At 39.9% G+C, this 23,605-nt stretch overlaps 1 protein-coding gene across 1 annotated transcript in view; it reads left to right on the plus strand.

The window, feature by feature from the left end:
• The first annotated feature begins 3,590 nt into the window (after positions 1-3,590).
• Positions 3,591-23,605, plus strand: part of LOC135530189 (dynamin-2-like) — a 92,553-nt gene continuing 72,538 nt past the window's right edge. Inside the window, exon 1 of the mRNA XM_064958560.1 lies at positions 3,591-3,823. Within this exon, the coding sequence (XP_064814632.1) occupies positions 3,663-3,823 (161 nt within the window). The 5' untranslated portion in view covers positions 3,591-3,662. The remainder of the gene's footprint in view (positions 3,824-23,605) is intronic.

Below are 23,605 nucleotides of genomic sequence, written 5' to 3' on the forward strand. Positions count from 1 at the left end.
TCAGACACAGAAACAGAAAGCAAACACCCAAAATGGGGGAAAACAGGCTACCTAAGTATGATTCTCAATCAGACACAGAAACAGAAAGCAAACACCCAGAATGGGGGAAAACAGGCTCCCCTAAGTATGATTCTCAATCAGACACAGAAACAGAAAGCAAACACCCAGAATGGGGGAAAACAGGCTACCTAAGTATGATTCTCAATCAGACACAGAAACAGAAAGCAAACACCCAGAATGGGGGAAAACAGGCTCCCCTAAGTATGACTCTCAATCAGACACAGAAACAGAAAGCAAACACCCAGAATGGGGGAAAACAGGCTCCCCTAAGTATGATTCTCAATCAGACACAGAAACAGAAAGCAAACACCCAAAATGGGGGAAAACAGGCTACCTAAGTATGATTCTCAATCAGACACAGAAACAGAAAGCAAACACCCAGAATGGGGGAAAACAGGCTCCCCTAAGTATGATTCTCAATCAGACACAGAAACAGAAAGCAAACACCCAGAATGGGGGAAAACAGGCTACCTAAGTATGATTCTCAATCAGACACAGAAACAGAAAGCAAACACCCAGAATGGGGGAAAACAGGCTCCCCTAAGTATGATTCTCAATCAGACACAGAAACAGAAAGCAAACACCCAGAATGGGGGAAAACAGGCTACCTAAGTATGATTCTCAATCAGACACAGAAACAGAAAGCAAACACCCAGAATGGGGGAAAACAGGCTCCCCTAAGTATGACTCTCAATCAGACACAGAAACAGAAAGCAAACACCCAGAATGGGGGAAAACAGGCTCCCCTAAGTATGATTCTCAATCAGACACAGAAACAGAAAGCAAACACCCAAAATGGGGGAAAACAGGCTACCTAAGTATGATTCTCAATCAGACACAGAAACAGAAAGCAAACACCCAAAATGGGGGAAAACAGGCTACCTAAGTATGATTCTCAATCAGACACAGAAACAGAAAGCAAACACCCAGAATGGGGGAAAACAGGCTCCCCTAAGTATGACTCTCAATCAGACACAGAAACAGAAAGCAAACACCCAGAATGGGGGAAAACAGGCTCCCCTAAGTATGATTCTCAATCAGACACAGAAACAGAAAGCAAACACCCAGAATGGGGGAAAACAGGCTCCCCTAAGTATGACTCTCAATCAGACACAACGGACGACACCTGCCTCTGATTGAGAACCATACTAGGCCAAACACATAGAAATAGAACATAGAACAAAAAAGAACATAGATTACCCACCCCAACTCACGCCCTGACCAACCTAACACAAAGACATAAAAAAGGAACTAAGGTCAGAACGTGACATTTAACTCACATTTCTATATTTATTTAGTCTGGTCGCCCCCGAAAAGTTACATACTGCCGAAACAAAACTTAAGATCGTGAAAAACAAAACTGCACATAAAACATATCTACCTCGTCTCAGACTTGCTTTCTATGAGAACGACAGGTCTATAACTCACATTTCTATATGAATTTAGTCAGGTCGCCCCCAAAAAGTTACATACTGCAGAAACAAAACTTAAGAACGTGAAAAACAAAACTCTAAGAACGAGAAGCATAGAAATAGTGCACATAGAACAGATCTACCTCGTCTTAGACTTTCTTTCGATGAGAACAACAGATCTATAACTCACATTTCTATATGAATTTGGTCAGGTCGCCCCCCAAAATGTGACATACTGCAGCTTTAATGATTATCTTCTTGTGGCTGTGTTTTCTGTTCTGTGCTGTAGGCCAACCTGGTCTCAGAGCAGGTCATATTATTCTGTAAGTAAATCCAAGACTTTCCATGTTACATTAGGTATGGTTACATAATACAGATCGTTATTTAAGAGAAAAACTAAAGGAGGGTAATTGGTCAGGGTGGATAGGTGGGCGTATAAGGCGAACATTTAGCAACTCCAAGGTTGCGAGTTCGAATTTCATCACGGCCAACATTAACATATTAACTAATTAACAACTTTTCAACTACTTACTACTTTTTTTATAGCTACTTTGCAACTACTTAGCATGTTAGCTAACCCTTCCCCCTAACCCCAACCTTAACCCTTATAGCTAACCCTCCCCCTAACCTTAACCCTTCCCCTAACCGTAACCTTCCCCTAAACCAGATGTACATACAGAATAATACGAAATGCTCTGAGACCAGGTTGTGTAGGCTGCTATAAAATACCTTAATAAACGTTGAATACGAGACATTGTATTTTTGTAAAGAAAGTGGTTGATCAAATCCATGGTTTGTAAATATTCCTCTGTGTGTTAAATGATCCCACTGTGGTCGTGGGGAGATTCCTGATTATATTCCTGCACCTGTTCTCCCGGTTCTGTTAGAGGGTTGTACCGTAAAAGGCCTTCACCTTTGAATAGGAGACATTATGTTGCTAAATCAGTGATTGACTTTATATCAATGCTGTATAACAATGATTTATAACAATACTGTATAACAATACTGTATATAACAATACTGTATAACAATACTGTATATAACAATACTGTATAACAATACTGTATAACAATACTGTATAACAATAGTGTATATAACAATACTGTATAACAATACTGTATATAACAATACTGTATAACAATACTGTATATAACAATACTGTATAACAATACTGTATAACAATACTGTATAACAATAGTGTATATAACAATAGTGTATATAACAATACTGTATATAACAATACTGTATAACAATGATTTATATCAATGTAGTATATCAATGCTGTATATATCAATGCTTTATAACGATACTGTATAACAATGATTTATATCAATGCTTTATAACGATACTGTATAGTAAGCTACTGTATCAATAGATCTAGTTTTTCACATATTTTTGTGATTGAACAAGCATTTCGCTTCACTCGCAATAACATCTGCTAACCATGTGTATGTGACCAATAAAATGTGATTTGCTTTGCATCTTGCTCTAAACACAACACTCCTGTTTATGTCTGATTATCTCAAGAGAAGTAAAGCTATGACACGAACTGGTGTGTGTTTCACCTATTCAGCTCTTTCAGGTCAGTGTAGTTGAATTAAGGTCAAATGAAAGGAGACAATGAGAGGATGCAAAGGCGAGAAATACACTCTAAACTTTTGAGAAGGGGCGGGGAGAAGGGTATTTGATTGAAACCCTTTGCGGCCAATAGCAGGACATTGCCGGGTCCACGGAGGCGTGTCTAACGTCCATTTTTCTCAACGCACGAAAACCAATCATACAGTAGGCTCCTCCTATACGTTGACAGACACTGTGATGACCAATGAGAAGAGGTGTAAGTGGATGACAGGCGGAGCCGCGGTCTGGAGCAGAGTCTGCGTGTCGCCTGACCGGATGATGACTGACTGAAGTTTTATCACTGTAGTTTTCTATTCCGTCTTTTCTATTAATTTAAATAGCGCGTCACTGTAGCCCTGTTATTTAGAATCTAGTTACTGAGCCGAACCCAAATCTGACAACAATCACGTTTTAACAGTCGACTTGACTTTTACGCTTTTTCCGTGAAAGGAAACTCCAGTTCGCAAGTGAGAGAGCGCAAAGATCCGACCCATTTCTCTCGGAGTCTTGTCTCTCTCTCCCTGTCTCTCCGAGAATCCTGAGTTGAGTCCGCCGGAGAGAAGAGCAGCAGCCATGGGGAACCGGGGTATGGAAGACCTTATTCCCCTCATCAACAAGCTCCAGGACGCCTTCAGCTGCATCGGCCAGAGCTGCAACCTGGACCTGCCGCAAATCGCCGTGGTCGGAGGGCAGAGCGCCGGGAAAAGCTCGGTTCTGGAAAATTTCGTTGGAAGGTGAGAAGTAATGGTTAGCTCTGGTCCTTGGCGTTACTACGCGTTCATACATTTATGAGTGAAAGAGGGAACGCGCACGAACGCTCTGGACCAGAGCTGGGTAACGGGTTGAGTATAGAAATACACATAGACAGTCAACCAATATAAAGTGAAGGGTTGGATGCTGGCGGAGCTTTGGGGCTTTTTACATCAAGTTTGTAGTGCAAGTTATATGCTATATATACCGTCCCTTGCATGGCGTAAAAGTAGCAAACAAAGCAACATCGGGTCTACGAGTTGTCATGTCTTTTTTCCGGTTCTGATGAGTGGGTTTATTCACGAATAACGTTTACGCACTTTGCGCAAATAGCTGTCAAAATAAAGGGATAAAGGGCGTGGGGTGGGGGGAGAGATAGTGGGGGTTTGAGAAAGGGGGGAAGTCTCTTTCTCTCTCTCACACACACACACACACACACACACACACACACACACACACACACACACACACACACACACACACACACACACACACACACACACACACACACACACACACACACACACACAGTAATCAGCTCATAGACCAGCAGTATGTCTGTCTGTTTATATTGACTCTATCCTATTGAACTTGTATTACTTAGAGCACTATAAAGGGGTCCATAGTGTATTACTTAGTGCACTATAAAGGGAATAGGGCCCATAGTGTATTACTTAGTGCACTACTTATGAAGGGAATAGGGCCCATAGTGTAGTACTTAGTGCACTACTTATAAAGGGAATAGGGCCCATAGTGTATTACTTAGTGCACTACTTATAAAGGGAATAGGGCCCATAGTGTATTACTTAGTGCACTACTTATAAAGGGAATAGGGTCCATAGTGTATTACTTAGTGCACTACTTATAAAGGGAATAGGGTCCATAGTGTAGTACTTAGTGCACTACTTATAAAGGGAATAGGGCCCATAGTGTAGTACTTAGTGCACTACTTATAAAGGGAATAGGGTCCATAGTGTATTACTTAGTGCACTATAAAGGGAATAGGGCCCATAGTGTGTTACTTAGTGCACTACTTATAAAGGGAATAGGGTCCATAGTGTAGTACTTAGTGCACTACTTATAAAGGGAATAGGGCCCATAGTGTATTACTTAGTGCACTACTTATAAAGGGAATAGGGCCCATAGTGTATTACTTAGTGCACTACTTATAAAGGGAATAGGGTCCATAGTGTAGTACTTAGTGCACTACTTATAAAGGGAATAGGGCCCATAGTGTAGTACTTAGTGCACTACTTATAAAGGGAATAGGGTCCATAGTGTTTTACTTAGTGCACTATAAAGGGAATAGGGCCCATAGTGTAGTACTTAGTGCACTACTTATGAAGGGAATAGGGTCCATAGTGTAGTACTTAGTGCACTACTTATGAAGGGAATAGGGCCCATAGTGTAGTACTTAGTGCACTACTTATGAAGGGAATAGGGTCCATAATGTATTACTTAGTGCACTATAAAGGGAATAGGGCCTATAGTGTAGTACTTAGTGCACTACTTATAAAGGGAATAGGGTCCATAGTGTAGTACTTAGTGCACTACTTATAAAGGGAATAGGGCCCATAGTGTATTACTTAGTGCACTACTTATAAAGGGAATAGGGTCCATAGTGTATTACTTAGTGCACTATAAAGGGAATAGGGCCCATAGTGTAGTGCTTAGTGCACTACTTATAAAGGGAATAGGGCCCATAGTGTAGTACTTAGTGCACTATAAAGGGAATAGGGTCCATAGTGTAGTACTTAGTGCACTACTTATAAAGGGAATAGGGTCCATAGTGTAGTACTTAGTGCACTACTTATAAAGGGAATAGGGTCCACAGTGTATTACTTAGTGCACTACTTATAAAGGGAATAGGGCCCATAGTGTAGTACTTAGTGCACTATAAAGGGAATAGGGTCCATAGTGTAGTACTTAGTGCACTACTTATAAAGGGAATAGGGTCCATAGTGTAGTACTTAGTGCACTACTTATAAAGGGAATAGGGCCCATAGTGTATTACTTAGTGCACTATAAAGGGAATAGGGTCCATAGTGTAGTACTTAGTGCACTACTTATAAAGGGAATAGGGTCCATAGTGTAGTACTTAGTGCACTACTTATAAAGGGAATAGGGCCCATAGTGTATTACTTAGTGCACTATAAAGGGAATAGGGTCCATAGTGTAGTACTTAGTGCACTACTTATAAAGGGAATAGGGTCCATAGTGTAGTACTTAGTGCACTACTTATAAAGGGAATAGGGCCCATAGTGTAGTACTTAGTGCACTATAAAGGGAATAGGGTCCATAGTGTATTACTTAGTGCACTACTTATAAAGGGAATAGGGCCCATAGTGTAGTACTTAGTGCACTATAAAGGGAATAGGGTCCATAGTGTATTACTTAGTGCACTACTTATAAAGGGAATAGGGCCCATAGTGTAGTACTTAGTGCACTATAAAGGGAATAGGGTCCATAGTGTGTTACTTAGTGCACTACTTATAAAGGGAATAAGGCCCATAGTGTAGTACTTAGTGCACTATAAAGGGAATAGGGTCCATAGTGTATTACTTAGTGCACTACTTATAAAGGGAATAGGGCCCATAGTGTAGTACTTAGTGCACTATAAAGGGAATAGGGCCTATAGTGTAGTACTTAGTGCACTATAAAGGGAATAGGGTCCATAGTGTATTACTTAGTGCACTATAAAGGGAATAGGGCCCATAGTGTAGTACTTAGTGCACTATAAAGGGAATAGGGTCCATAGTGTATTACTTAGTGCACTATAAAGGGAATAGGGCCTATAGTGTAGTACTTAGTGCACTATAAAGGGAATAGGGTCCATAGTGTATTACTTAGTGCACTATGAAGGGAATAGGGCCCATAGTGTAGTACTTAGTGCACTATAAAGGGAATAGGGTCCATAGTGTATTACTTAGTGCACTATAAAGGGAATAGGGCCTATAGTGTAGTACTTAGTGCACTATAAAGGGAATAGGGTCCATAGTGTAGTACTTAGTGCACTATAAAGGGAATAGGGTCCATAGTGTAGTACTTAGTGCACTACTTATAAAGGGAATAGGGTCCATAGTGTAGTACTTAGTGCACTACTTATAAAGGGAATAGGGCCCATAGTGTAGTACTTAGTGCACTATAAAGGGAATAGGGTCCATAGTGTATTACTTAGTGCACTACTTATAAAGGGAATAGGGCCCATAGTGTATTACTTAGTGCACTACTTATAAAGGGAATAGGGTCCATAGTGTATTACTTAGTGCACTACTTATAAAGGGAATAGGGTCCATAGTGTAGTACTTAGTGCACTACTTATAAAGGGAATAGGGCCCATAGTGTAGTACTTAGTGCACTACTTATAAAGGGAATAGGGTCCATAGTGTTTTACTTAGTGCACTATAAAGGGAATAGGGCCCATAGTGTAGTACTTAGTGCACTACTTATGAAGGGAATAGGGTCCATAGTGTAGTACTTAGTGCACTACTTATGAAGGGAATAGGGCCCATAGTGTAGTACTTAGTGCACTACTTATGAAGGGAATAGGGTCCATAGTGTAGTACTTAGTGCACTACTTATGAAGGGAATAGGGCCCATAGTGTAGTACTTAGTGCACTACTTATGAAGGGAATAGGGTCCATAATGTATTACTTAGTGCACTATAAAGGGAATAGGGCCTATAGTGTAGTACTTAGTGCACTACTTATAAAGGGAATAGGGTCCATAGTGTAGTACTTAGTGCACTACTTATAAAGGGAATAGGGCCCATAGTGTATTACTTAGTGCACTACTTATAAAGAGAATAGGGTCCATAGTGTATTACTTAGTGCACTATAAAGGGAATAGGGCCCATAGTGTAGTGCTTAGTGCACTACTTATAAAGGGAATAGGGCCCATAGTGTAGTACTTAGTGCACTATAAAGGGAATAGGGTCCATAGTGTAGTACTTAGTGCACTACTTATAAAGGGAATAGGGTCCATAGTGTAGTACTTAGTGCACTACTTATAAAGGGAATAGGGTCCACAGTGTATTACTTAGTGCACTACTTATAAAGGGAATAGGGCCCATAGTGTAGTGCTTAGTGCACTACTTATAAAGGGAATAGGGCCCATAGTGTAGTACTTAGTGCACTATAAAGGGAATAGGGTCCATAGTGTAGTACTTAGTGCACTACTTATAAAGGGAATAGGGTCCACAGTGTATTACTTAGTGCACTACTTATAAAGGGAATAGGGCCCATAGTGTATTACTTAGTGCACTATAAAGGGAATAGGGTCCATAGTGTAGTACTTAGTGCACTATAAAGGGAATAGGGTCCATAGTGTAGTACTTAGTGCACTACTTATAAAGGGAATAGGGTCCATAGTGTAGTACTTAGTGCACTACTTATAAAGGGAATAGGGCCCATAGTGTAGTACTTAGTGCACTATAAAGGGAATAGGGTCCATAGTGTATTACTTAGTGCACTACTTATAAAGGGAATAGGGCCCATAGTGTAGTACTTAGTGCACTATAAAGGGAATAGGGTCCATAGTGTATTACTTAGTGCACTACTTATAAAGGGAATAGGGCCCATAGTGTAGTACTTAGTGCACTACTTATAAAGGGAATAGGGCCCATAGTGTATTACTTAGTGCACTATAAAGGGAATAGGGTCCATAGTGTAGTACTTAGTGCACTACTTATAAAGGGAATAGGGTCCATAGTGTAGTACTTAGTGCACTATAAAGGGAATAGGGCCCATAGTGTAGTGCTTAGTGCACTACTTATAAAGGGAATAGGGCCCATAGTGTAGTACTTAGTGCACTATAAAGGGAATAGGGTCCATAGTGTAGTACTTAGTGCACTACTTATAAAGGGAATAGGGTCCATAGTGTAGTACTTAGTGCACTACTTATAAAGGGAATAGGGTCCACAGTGTATTACTTAGTGCACTACTTATAAAGGGAATAGGGCACATAGTGTAGTGCTTAGTGCACTACTTATAAAGGGAATAGGGCCTATAGTGTAGTACTTAGTGCACTATAAAGGGAATAGGGTCCATAGTGTAGTACTTAGTGCACTACTTATAAAGGGAATAGGGTCCATAGTGTAGTACTTAGTGCACTACTTATAAAGGGAATAGGGCCCATAGTGTATTACTTAGTGCACTATAAAGGGAATAGGGTCCATAGTGTAGTACTTAGTGCACTACTTATAAAGGGAATAGGGTCCATAGTGTAGTACTTAGTGCACTACTTATAAAGGGAATAGGGCCCATAGTGTATTACTTAGTGCACTATAAAGGGAATAGGGTCCATAGTGTAGTACTTAGTGCACTACTTATAAAGGGAATAGGGTCCATAGTGTAGTACTTAGTGCACTACTTATAAAGGGAATAGGGCCCATAGTGTAGTACTTAGTGCACTATAAAGGGAATAGGGTCCATAGTGTATTACTTAGTGCACTACTTATAAAGGGAATAGGGCCCATAGTGTAGTACTTAGTGCACTATAAAGGGAATAGGGTCCATAGTGTATTACTTAGTGCACTACTTATAAAGGGAATAGGGCCCATAGTGTAGTACTTAGTGCACTATAAAGGGAATAGGGTCCATAGTGTGTTACTTAGTGCACTACTTATAAAGGGAATAAGGCCCATAGTGTAGTACTTAGTGCACTATAAAGGGAATAGGGTCCATAGTGTATTACTTAGTGCACTACTTATAAAGGGAATAGGGCCCATAGTGTAGTACTTAGTGCACTATAAAGGGAATAGGGCCTATAGTGTAGTACTTAGTGCACTATAAAGGGAATAGGGTCCATAGTGTATTACTTAGTGCACTATAAAGGGAATAGGGCCCATAGTGTAGTACTTAGTGCACTATAAAGGGAATAGGGTCCATAGTGTATTACTTAGTGCACTATAAAGGGAATAGGGCCTATAGTGTAGTACTTAGTGCACTATAAAGGGAATAGGGTCCATAGTGTATTACTTAGTGCACTATGAAGGAATAGGGCCCATAGTGTAGTACTTAGTGCACTATAAAGGGAATAGGGTCCATAGTGTATTACTTAGTGCACTATAAAGGGAATAGGGCCTATAGTGTAGTACTTAGTGCACTATAAAGGGAATAGTGTCCATAGTGTAGTACTTAGTGCACTATAAAGGGAATAGGGTCCATAGTGTAGTACTTAGTGCACTACTTATAAAGGGAATAGGGTCCATAGTGTAGTACTTAGTGCACTACTTATAAAGGGAATAGGGCCCATAGTGTAGTACTTAGTGCACTATAAAGGGAATAGGGTCCATAGTGTTTTACTTAGTGCACTATAAAGGGAATAGGGCCCATAGTGTAGTACTTAGTGCACTACTTATGAAGGGAATAGGGTCCATAGTGTAGTACTTAGTGCACTACTTATGAAGGGAATAGGGCCCATAGTGTAGTACTTAGTGCACTACTTATGAAGGGAATAGGGTCCATAGTGTAGTACTTAGTGCACTACTTATGAAGGGAATAGGGCCCATAGTGTAGTACTTAGTGCACTACTTATGAAGGGAATAGGGTCCATAATGTATTACTTAGTGCACTATAAAGGGAATAGGGCCTATAGTGTAGTACTTAGTGCACTACTTATAAAGGGAATAGGGTCCATAGTGTAGTACTTAGTGCACTACTTATAAAGGGAATAGGGCCCATAGTGTATTACTTAGTGCACTACTTATAAAGAGAATAGGGTCCATAGTGTATTACTTAGTGCACTATAAAGGGAATAGGGCCCATAGTGTAGTGCTTAGTGCACTACTTATAAAGGAATAGGGCCCATAGTGTAGTACTTAGTGCACTATAAAGGGAATAGGGTCCATAGTGTAGTACTTAGTGCACTACTTATAAAGGGAATAGGGTCCATAGTGTAGTACTTAGTGCACTACTTATAAAGGGAATAGGGTCCACAGTGTATTACTTAGTGCACTACTTATAAAGGGAATAGGGCCCATAGTGTAGTGCTTAGTGCACTACTTATAAAGGGAATAGGGCCCATAGTGTAGTACTTAGTGCACTATAAAGGGAATAGGGTCCATAGTGTAGTACTTAGTGCACTACTTATAAAGGGAATAGGGTCCACAGTGTATTACTTAGTGCACTACTTATAAAGGGAATAGGGCCCATAGTGTATTACTTAGTGCACTATAAAGGGAATAGGGTCCATAGTGTAGTACTTAGTGCACTATAAAGGGAATAGGGTCCATAGTGTAGTACTTAGTGCACTACTTATAAAGGGAATAGGGTCCATAGTGTAGTACTTAGTGCACTACTTATAAAGGGAATAGGGCCCATAGTGTAGTACTTAGTGCACTATAAAGGGAATAGGGTCCATAGTGTATTACTTAGTGCACTACTTATAAAGGGAATAGGGCCCATAGTGTAGTACTTAGTGCACTATAAAGGGAATAGGGTCCATAGTGTATTACTTAGTGCACTACTTATAAAGGGAATAGGGCCCATAGTGTAGTACTTAGTGCACTACTTATAAAGGGAATAGGGCCCATAGTGTATTACTTAGTGCACTATAAAGGGAATAGGGTCCATAGTGTAGTACTTAGTGCACTACTTATAAAGGGAATAGGGTCCATAGTGTAGTACTTAGTGCACTATAAAGGAATAGGGCCCATAGTGTAGTGCTTAGTGCACTACTTATAAAGGGAATAGGGCCCATAGTGTAGTACTTAGTGCACTATAAAGGGAATAGGGTCCATAGTGTAGTACTTAGTGCACTACTTATAAAGGGAATAGGGTCCATAGTGTAGTACTTAGTGCACTACTTATAAAGGGAATAGGGTCCACAGTGTATTACTTAGTGCACTACTTATAAAGGAATAGGGCCCATAGTGTAGTGCTTAGTGCACTACTTATAAAGGGAATAGGGCCTATAGTGTAGTACTTAGTGCACTATAAAGGGAATAGGGTCCATAGTGTAGTACTTAGTGCACTACTTATAAAGGGAATAGGGTCCATAGTGTAGTACTTAGTGCACTACTTATAAAGGGAATAGGGCCCATAGTGTATTACTTAGTGCACTATAAAGGGAATAGGGTCCATAGTGTAGTACTTAGTGCACTACTTATAAAGGGAATAGGGTCCATAGTGTAGTACTTAGTGCACTACTTATAAAGGGAATAGGGCCCATAGTGTATTACTTAGTGCACTATAAAGGGAATAGGGTCCATAGTGTAGTACTTAGTGCACTACTTATAAAGGGAATAGGGTCCATAGTGTAGTACTTAGTGCACTACTTATAAAGGGAATAGGGCCCATAGTGTAGTACTTAGTGCACTATAAAGGGAATAGGGTCCATAGTGTATTACTTAGTGCACTACTTATAAAGGGAATAGGGCCCATAGTGTAGTACTTAGTGCACTATAAAGGGAATAGGGTCCATAGTGTATTACTTAGTGCACTACTTATAAAGGGAATAGGGCCCATAGTGTAGTACTTAGTGCACTATAAAGGGAATAGGGTCCATAGTGTGTTACTTAGTGCACTACTTATAAAGGGAATAAGGCCCATAGTGTAGTACTTAGTGCACTATAAAGGGAATAGGGTCCATAGTGTATTACTTAGTGCACTACTTATAAAGGGAATAGGGCCCATAGTGTAGTACTTAGTGCACTATAAAGGGAATAGGGCCTATAGTGTAGTACTTAGTGCACTATAAAGGGAATAGGGTCCATAGTGTATTACTTAGTGCACTATAAAGGGAATAGGGCCCATAGTGTAGTACTTAGTGCACTATAAAGGGAATAGGGTCCATAGTGTATTACTTAGTGCACTATAAAGGGAATAGGGCCTATAGTGTAGTACTTAGTGCACTATAAAGGGAATAGGGTCCATAGTGTATTACTTAGTGCACTATGAAGGGAATAGGGCCCATAGTGTAGTACTTAGTGCACTATAAAGGGAATAGGGTCCATAGTGTATTACTTAGTGCACTATAAAGGGAATAGGGCCTATAGTGTAGTACTTAGTGCACTATAAAGGGAATAGTGTCCATAGTGTAGTACTTAGTGCACTATAAAGGGAATAGGGTCCATAGTGTAGTACTTAGTGCACTACTTATAAAGGGAATAGGGTCCATAGTGTAGTACTTAGTGCACTACTTATAAAGGGAATAGGGCCCATAGTGTAGTACTTAGTGCACTATAAAGGGAATAGGGTCCATAGTGTATTACTTAGTGCACTACTTATAAAGGGAATAGGGCCCATAGTGTATTACTTAGTGCACTACTTATAAAGGGAATAGGGTCCATAGTGTATTACTTAGTGCACTACTTATAAAGGGAATAGGGTCCATAGTGTAGTACTTAGTGCACTACTTATAAAGGGAATAGGGCCCATAGTGTAGTACTTAGTGCACTACTTATAAAGGGAATAGGGTCCATAGTGTTTTACTTAGTGCACTATAAAGGGAATAGGGCCCATAGTGTAGTACTTAGTGCACTACTTATGAAGGGAATAGGGTCCATAGTGTAGTACTTAGTGCACTACTTATGAAGGGAATAGGGCCCATAGTGTAGTACTTAGTGCACTACTTATGAAGGGAATAGGGTCCATAATGTATTACTTAGTGCACTATAAAGGGAATAGGGCCTATAGTGTAGTACTTAGTGCACTACTTATAAAGGGAATAGGGTCCATAGTGTAGTACTTAGTGCACTACTTATAAAGGGAATAGGGCCCATAGTGTATTACTTAGTGCACTACTTATAAAGGGAATAGGGTCCATAGTGTATTACTTAGTGCACTATAAAGGGAATAGGGCCCATAGTGTAGTGCTTAGTGCACTACTTATAAAGGGAATAGGGCCCATAGTGTAGTACTTAGTGCACTATAAAGGGAATAGGGTCCATAGTGTAGTACTTAGTGCACTACTTATAAAGGGAATAGGGTCCATAGTGTAGTACTTAGTGCACTACTTATAAAGGGAATAGGGTCCACAGTGTATTACTTAGTGCACTACTTATAAAGGGAATAGGGCCCATAGTGTAGTGCTTAGTGCACTACTTATAAAGGGAATAGGGCCCATAGTGTAGTACTTAGTGCACTACTTATAAAGGGAATAGGGCCCATAGTGTATTACTTAGTGCACTATAAAGGGAATAGGGTCCATAGTGTAGTACTTAGTGCACTATAAAGGGAATAGGGTCCATAGTGTAGTACTTAGTGCACTACTTATAAAGGGAATAGGGTCCATAGTGTAGTACTTAGTGCACTACTTATAAAGGGAATAGGGCCCATAGTGTAGTACTTAGTGCACTATAAAGGGAATAGGGTCCATAGTGTATTACTTAGTGCACTACTTTTAAAGGGAATAGGGCCCATAGTGTAGTACTTAGTGCACTATAAAGGGAATAGGGTCCATAGTGTATTACTTAGTGCACTACTTATAAAGGGAATAGGGCCCATAGTGTAGTACTTAGTGCACTACTTATAAAGGGAATAGGGTCCATAGTGTATTACTTAGTGCACTATAAAGGGAATAGGGCCCATAGTGTAGTGCTTAGTGCACTACTTATAAAGGGAATAGGGCCCATAGTGTAGTACTTAGTGCACTATAAAGGGAATAGGGTCCATAGTGTAGTACTTAGTGCACTACTTATAAAGGGAATAGGGTCCATAGTGTAGTACTTAGTGCACTACTTATAAAGGGAATAGGGTCCACAGTGTATTACTTAGTGCACTACTTATAAAGGGAATAGGGCCCATAGTGTAGTGCTTAGTGCACTACTTATAAAGGGAATAGGGCCCATAGTGTAGTACTTAGTGCACTATAAAGGGAATAGGGTCCATAGTGTAGTACTTAGTGCACTACTTATAAAGGGAATAGGGTCCATAGTGTAGTACTTAGTGCACTACTTATAAAGGGAATAGGGTCCACAGTGTATTACTTAGTGCACTACTTATAAAGGGAATAGGGCCCATAGTGTATTACTTAGTGCACTATAAAGGGAATAGGGTCCATAGTGTAGTACTTAGTGCACTATAAAGGGAATAGGGTCCATAGTGTAGTACTTAGTGCACTACTTATAAAGGGAATAGGGTCCATAGTGTAGTACTTAGTGCACTACTTATAAAGGGAATAGGGCCCATAGTGTAGTACTTAGTGCACTATAAAGGGAATAGGGTCCATAGTGTATTACTTAGTGCACTACTTATAAAGGGAATAGGGCCCATAGTGTAGTACTTAGTGCACTATAAAGGGAATAGTGTCCATAGTGTATTACTTAGTGCACTACTTATAAAGGGAATAGGGCCCATAGTGTAGTACTTAGTGCACTACTTATAAAGGGAATAGGGCCCATAGTGTATTACTTAGTGCACTATAAAGGGAATAGGGTCCATAGTGTAGTACTTAGTGCACTACTTATAAAGGGAATAGGGTCCATAGTGTAGTACTTAGTGCACTATAAAGGGAATAGGGCCCATAGTGTAGTGCTTAGTGCACTACTTATAAAGGGAATAGGGCCCATAGTGTAGTACTTAGTGCACTATAAAGGGAATAGGGTCCATAGTGTAGTACTTAGTGCACTACTTATAAAGGGAATAGGGTCCATAGTGTAGTACTTAGTGCACTACTTATAAAGGGAATAGGGTCCACAGTGTATTACTTAGTGCACTACTTATAAAGGGAATAGGGCCCATAGTGTAGTGCTTAGTGCACTACTTATAAAGGAATAGGGCCCATAGTGTAGTACTTAGTGCACTATAAAGGGAATAGGGTCCATAGTGTAGTACTTAGTGCACTACTTATAAAGGGAATAGGGTCCATAGTGTAGTACTTAGTGCACTACTTATAAAGGGAATAGGGCCCATAGTGTATTACTTAGTGCACTATAAAGGGAATAGGGTCCATAGTGTAGTACTTAGTGCACTACTTATAAAGGGAATAGGGTCCATAGTGTAGTACTTAGTGCACTACTTATAAAGGGAATAGGGCCCATAGTGTATTACTTAGTGCACTATAAAGGGAATAGGGTCCATAGTGTAGTACTTAGTGCACTACTTATAAAGGGAATAGGGTCCATAGTGTAGTACTTAGTGCACTACTTATAAAGGGAATAGGGCCCATAGTGTAGTACTTAGTGCACTATAAAGGGAATAGGGTCCATAGTGTATTACTTAGTGCACTACTTATAAAGGGAATAGGGCCCATAGTGTAGTACTTAGTGCACTATAAAGGGAATAGGGTCCATAGTGTATTACTTAGTGCACTACTTATAAAGGGAATAGGGCCCATAGTGTAGTACTTAGTGCACTATAAAGGGAATAGGGTCCATAGTGTGTTACTTAGTGCACTACTTATAAAGGGAATAAGGCCCATAGTGTAGTACTTAGTGCACTATAAAGGGAATAGGGTCCATAGTGTATTACTTAGTGCACTACTTATAAAGGGAATAGGGCCCATAGTGTAGTACTTAGTGCACTATAAAGGGAATAGGGCCTATAGTGTAGTACTTAGTGCACTATAAAGGGAATAGGGTCCATAGTGTATTACTTAGTGCACTATAAAGGGAATAGGGCCCATAGTGTAGTACTTAGTGCACTATAAAGGGAATAGGGTCCATAGTGTATTACTTAGTGCACTATAAAGGGAATAGGGCCTATAGTGTAGTACTTAGTGCACTATAAAGGGAATAGGGTCCATAGTGTATTACTTAGTGCACTATGAAGGGAATAGGGCCCATAGTGTAGTACTTAGTGCACTATAAAGGGAATAGGGTCCATAGTGTATTACTTAGTGCACTATAAAGGGAATAGGGCCTATAGTGTAGTACTTAGTGCACTATAAAGGGAATAGGGTCCATAGTGTAGTACTTAGTGCACTATAAAGGGAATAGGGTCCATAGTGTAGTACTTAGTGCACTACTTATAAAGGGAATAGGGTCCATAGTGTAGTACTTAGTGCACTACTTATAAAGGGAATAGGGCCCATAGTGTAGTACTTAGTGCACTATAAAGGGAATAGGGTCCATAGTGTATTACTTAGTGCACTACTTATAAAGGGAATAGGGCCCATAGTGTATTACTTAGTGCACTACTTATAAAGGGAATAGGGTCCATAGTGTATTACTTAGTGCACTACTTATAAAGGGAATAGGGTCCATAGTGTAGTACTTAGTGCACTACTTATAAAGGGAATAGGGCCCATAGTGTAGTACTTAGTGCACTACTTATAAAGGGAATAGGGTCCATAGTGTTTTACTTAGTGCACTATAAAGGGAATAGGGCCCATAGTGTAGTACTTAGTGCACTACTTATGAAGGGAATAGGGTCCATAGTGTAGTACCTAGTGCACTATTTATGAAGGGAATAGGGCCCATAGTGTAGTACTTAGTGCACTACTTATGAAGGGAATAGGGTCCATAATGTATTACTTAGTGCACTATAAAGGGAATAGGGCCTATAGTGTAGTACTTAGTGCACTACTTATAAAGGGAATAGGGTCCATAGTGTAGTACTTAGTGCACTACTTATAAAGGGAATAGGGCCCATAGTGTATTACTTAGTGCACTACTTATAAAGGGAATAGGGTCCATAGTGTATTACTTAGTGCACTATAAAGGGAATAGGGCCCATAGTGTAGTGCTTAGTGCACTACTTATAAAGGGAATAGGGCCCATAGTGTAGTACTTAGTGCACTATAAAGGGAATAGGGTCCATAGTGTAGTACTTAGTGCACTACTTATAAAGGGAATAGGGTCCATAGTGTAGTACTTAGTGCACTACTTATAAAGGGAATAGGGTCCACAGTGTATTACTTAGTGCACTACTTATAAAGGGAATAGGGCCCATAGTGTAGTGCTTAGTGCACTACTTATAAAGGAATAGGGCCCATAGTGTAGTACTTAGTGCACTATAAAGGGAATAGGGTCCATAGTGTAGTACTTAGTGCACTACTTATAAAGGGAATAGGGTCCACAGTGTATTACTTAGTGCACTACTTATAAAGGGAATAGGGCCCATAGTGTATTACTTAGTGCACTATAAAGGGAATAGGGTCCATAGTGTAGTACTTAGTGCACTATAAAGGGAATAGGGTCCATAGTGTAGTACTTAGTGCACTACTTATAAAGGGAATAGGGTCCATAGTGTAGTACTTAGTGCACTACTTATAAAGGGAATAGGGCCCATAGTGTAGTACTTAGTGCACTATAAAGGGAATAGGGTCCATAGTGTATTACTTAGTGCACTACTTATAAAGGGAATAGGGCCCATAGTGTAGTACTTAGTGCACTATAAAGGGAATAGGGTCCATAGTGTATTACTTAGTGCACTACTTATAAAGGGAATAGGGCCCATAGTGTAGTACTTAGTGCACTATAAAGGGAATAGGGTCCATAGTGTGTTACTTAGTGCACTACTTATAAAGGGAATAGGGCCCATAGTGTAGTACTTAGTGCACTATAAAGGGAATAGGGCCTATAGTGTAGTACTTAGTGCACTATAAAGGGAATAGGGTCCATAGTGTATTACTTAGTGCACTATAAAGGGAATAGGGCCCATAGTGTAGTACTTAGTGCACTATAAAGGGAATAGGGTCCATAGTGTATTACTTAGTGCACTATAAAGGGAATAGGGCCTATAGTGTAGTACTTAGTGCACTATAAAGGGAATAGGGTCCATAGTGTATTACTTAGTGCACTATAAAGGGAATAGGGCCCATAGTGTAGTACTTAGTGCACTATAAAGGGAATAGGGTCCATAGTGTATTACTTAGTGCACTATAAAGGGAATAGGGCCTATAGTGTAGTACTTAGTGCACTATAAAGGGAATAGGGTCCATAGTGTAGTACTTAGTGCACTATAAAGGGAATAGGGTCCATAGTGTAGTACTTAGTGCACTACTTATAAAGGGAATAGGGTCCATAGTGTAGTACTTAGTGCACTACTTATAAAGGGAATAGGGCCCATAGTGTAGTACTTAGTGCACTATAAAGGAATAGGGTCCATAGTGTATTACTTAGTGCACTACTTATAAAGGGAATAGGGTCCATAGTGTAGTACTTAGTGCACTATAAAGGGAATAGGGTCCATAGTGTATTACTTAGTGCACTACTTCTAAAGGGAATAGGGCCCATAGTGTAGTACTTAGTGCACTATAAAGGGAATAGGGCCTATAGTGTAGTACTTAGTGCACTTTAAAGGGAATAGGGTCCATAGTGTATTACTTAGTGCACTATAAAGGGAATAGGGCCCATAGTGTAGTACTTAGTGCACTATAAAGGGAATAGGGTCCATAGTGTAGTACTTAGTGCACTACTTATAAAGGGAATAGGGTCCATAGTGTAGTTCTTAGTGCACTACTTATAAAGGGAATAGGGTCCATAGTGTAGTACTTAGTGCACTACTTATAAAGGGAATAGGGTCCATAGTGTAGTTCTTAGTGCACTACTTATAAAGGGAATAGGGCCCATAGTGTATTACTTAGTGCACTATAATGGGAATAGGGTCCATAGTGTATTACTTAATGCACTATAAAGGGAATAGGGCCCATAGTGTAGTTCTTAGTGCACTACTTATAAAGGGAATAGGGTCCATAGTGTATTACTTAGTGCACTACTTATAAAGGGAATAGGGCCCATAGTGTAGTACTTAGTGCACTATAAAGGGAATAGGGTCCATAGTGTAGTACTTAGTGCACTACTTATAAAGGAAATAGGGTCCATAGTGTAGTACTTAGTGCACTATAAAGGGAATAGGGTCCATAGTGTAGTACTTAGTGCACTACTTATAAAGGGAATAGGGTCCATAGTGTAGTACTTAGTGCACTACTTATAAAGGGAATAGGGCCCATAGTGTAGTACTTAGTGCACTATAAAGGAATAGGGTCCATAGTGTAGTACTTAGTGCACTACTTATAAAGGGAATAGGGCCCATAGTGTATTACTTAGTGCACTATAAAGGGAATAGGGTCCATAGTGTAGTACTTAGTGCACTATAAAGGGAATAGGGTCCATAGTGTAGTACTTAGTGCACTACTTATAAAGGGAATAGGGTCCATAGTGTAGTACTTAGTGCACTACTTATAAAGGGAATAGGGCCCATAGTGTAGTACTTAGTGCACTATAAAGGGAATAGGGTCCATAGTGTATTACTTAGTGCACTACTTTTAAAGGGAATAGGGCCCATAGTGTAGTACTTAGTGCACTATAAAGGGAATAGGGTCCATAGTGTATTACTTAGTGCACTACTTATAAAGGGAATAGGGCCCATAGTGTAGTACTTAGTGCACTACTTATAAAGGGAATAGGGTCCATAGTGTATTACTTAGTGCACTATAAAGGGAATAGGGCCCATAGTGTAGTGCTTAGTGCACTACTTATAAAGGGAATAGGGCCCATAGTGTAGTACTTAGTGCACTATAAAGGGAATAGGGTCCATAGTGTAGTACTTAGTGCACTACTTATAAAGGGAATAGGGTCCATAGTGTAGTACTTAGTGCACTACTTATAAAGGGAATAGGGTCCACAGTGTATTACTTAGTGCACTACTTATAAAGGGAATAGGGCCCATAGTGTAGTGCTTAGTGCACTACTTATAAAGGGAATAGGGCCCATAGTGTAGTACTTAGTGCACTATAAAGGGAATAGGGTCCATAGTGTAGTACTTAGTGCACTACTTATAAAGGGAATAGGGTCCACAGTGTATTACTTAGTGCACTACTTATAAAGGGAATAGGGCCCATAGTGTATTACTTAGTGCACTATAAAGGGAATAGGGTCCATAGTGTAGTACTTAGTGCACTATAAAGGGAATAGGGTCCATAGTGTAGTACTTAGTGCACTACTTATAAAGGGAATAGGGTCCATAGTGTAGTACTTAGTGCACTACTTATAAAGGGAATAGGGCCCATAGTGTAGTACTTAGTGCACTATAAAGGGAATAGGGTCCATAGTGTATTACTTAGTGCACTACTTATAAAGGGAATAGGGCCCATAGTGTAGTACTTAGTGCACTATAAAGGGAATAGTGTCCATAGTGTATTACTTAGTGCACTACTTATAAAGGGAATAGGGCCCATAGTGTAGTACTTAGTGCACTACTTATAAAGGGAATAGGGCCCATAGTGTATTACTTAGTGCACTATAAAGGGAATAGGGTCCATAGTGTAGTACTTAGTGCACTACTTATAAAGGGAATAGGGTCCATAGTGTAGTACTTAGTGCACTATAAAGGGAATAGGGCCCATAGTGTAGTGCTTAGTGCACTACTTATAAAGGGAATAGGGCCCATAGTGTAGTACTTAGTGCACTATAAAGGGAATAGGGTCCATAGTGTAGTACTTAGTGCACTACTTATAAAGGGAATAGGGTCCATAGTGTAGTACTTAGTGCACTACTTATAAAGGGAATAGGGTCCACAGTGTATTACTTAGTGCACTACTTATAAAGGGAATAGGGCCCATAGTGTAGTGCTTAGTGCACTACTTATAAAGGGAATAGGGCCCATAGTGTAGTACTTAGTGCACTATAAAGGGAATAGGGTCCATAGTGTAGTACTTAGTGCACTACTTATAAAGGGAATAGGGTCCATAGTGTAGTACTTAGTGCACTACTTATAAAGGGAATAGGGCCCATAGTGTATTACTTAGTGCACTATAAAGGGAATAGGGTCCATAGTGTAGTACTTAGTGCACTACTTATAAAGGGAATAGGGTCCATAGTGTAGTACTTAGTGCACTACTTATAAAGGGAATAGGGCCCATAGTGTATTACTTAGTGCACTATAAAGGGAATAGGGTCCATAGTGTAGTACTTAGTGCACTACTTATAAAGGGAATAGGGTCCATAGTGTAGTACTTAGTGCACTACTTATAAAGGGAATAGGGCCCATAGTGTAGTACTTAGTGCACTATAAAGGGAATAGGGTCCATAGTGTATTACTTAGTGCACTACTTATAAAGGGAATAGGGCCCATAGTGTAGTACTTAGTGCACTATAAAGGGAATAGGGTCCATAGTGTATTACTTAGTGCACTACTTATAAAGGGAATAGGGCCCATAGTGTAGTACTTAGTGCACTATAAAGGGAATAGGGTCCATAGTGTGTTACTTAGTGCACTACTTATAAAGGGAATAAGGCCCATAGTGTAGTACTTAGTGCACTATAAAGGGAATAGGGTCCATAGTGTATTACTTAGTGCACTACTTATAAAGGGAATAGGGCCCATAGTGTAGTACTTAGTGCACTATAAAGGGAATAGGGCCTATAGTGTAGTACTTAGTGCACTATAAAGGGAATAGGGTCCATAGTGTATTACTTAGTGCACTATAAAGGGAATAGGGCCCATAGTGTAGTACTTAGTGCACTATAAAGGGAATAGGGTCCATAGTGTATTACTTAGTGCACTATAAAGGGAATAGGGCCTATAGTGTAGTACTTAGTGCACTATAAAGGGAATAGGGTCCATAGTGTATTACTTAGTGCACTATGAAGGGAATAGGGCCCATAGTGTAGTACTTAGTGCACTATAAAGGGAATAGGGTCCATAGTGTATTACTTAGTGCACTATAAAGGGAATAGGGCCTATAGTGTAGTACTTAGTGCACTATAAAGGGAATAGGGTCCATAGTGTAGTACTTAGTGCACTATAAAGGGAATAGGGTCCATAGTGTAGTACTTAGTGCACTACTTATAAAGGGAATAGGGTCCATAGTGTAGTACTTAGTGCACTACTTATAAAGGGAATAGGGCCCATAGTGTAGTACTTAGTGCACTATAAAGGGAATAGGGTCCATAGTGTATTACTTAGTGCACTACTTATAAAGGGAATAGGGCCCATAGTGTATTACTTAGTGCACTACTTATAAAGGGAATAGGGTCCATAGTGTATTACTTAGTGCACTACTTATAAAGGGAATAGGGTCCATAGTGTAGTACTTAGTGCACTACTTATAAAGGGAATAGGGCCCATAGTGTAGTACTTAGTGCACTACTTATAAAGGGAATAGGGTCCATAGTGTTTTACTTAGTGCACTATAAAGGGAATAGGGCCCATAGTGTAGTACTTAGTGCACTACTTATGAAGGGAATAGGGTCCATAGTGTAGTACCTAGTGCACTATTTATGAAGGGAATAGGGCCCATAGTGTAGTACTTAGTGCACTACTTATGAAGGGAATAGGGTCCATAATGTATTACTTAGTGCACTATAAAGGGAATAGGGCCTATAGTGTAGTACTTAGTGCACTACTTATAAAGGGAATAGGGTCCATAGTGTAGTACTTAGTGCACTACTTATAAAGGGAATAGGGCCCATAGTGTATTACTTAGTGCACTACTTATAAAGGGAATAGGGTCCATAGTGTATTACTTAGTGCACTATAAAGGGAATAGGGCCCATAGTGTAGTGCTTAGTGCACTACTTATAAAGGGAATAGGGCCCATAGTGTAGTACTTAGTGCACTATAAAGGGAATAGGGTCCATAGTGTAGTACTTAGTGCACTACTTATAAAGGGAATAGGGTCCATAGTGTAGTACTTAGTGCACTACTTATAAAGGGAATAGGGTCCACAGTGTATTACTTAGTGCACTACTTATAAAGGGAATAGGGCCCATAGTGTAGTGCTTAGTGCACTACTTATAAAGGGAATAGGGCCCATAGTGTAGTACTTAGTGCACTATAAAGGGAATAGGGTCCATAGTGTAGTACTTAGTGCACTACTTATAAAGGGAATAGGGTCCACAGTGTATTACTTAGTGCACTACTTATAAAGGGAATAGG

Source organism: Oncorhynchus masou, unplaced genomic scaffold, assembly GCF_036934945.1.
Source record: "Oncorhynchus masou masou isolate Uvic2021 unplaced genomic scaffold, UVic_Omas_1.1 unplaced_scaffold_1285, whole genome shotgun sequence".
Taxonomy (NCBI): domain Eukaryota; kingdom Metazoa; phylum Chordata; class Actinopteri; order Salmoniformes; family Salmonidae; genus Oncorhynchus; species Oncorhynchus masou.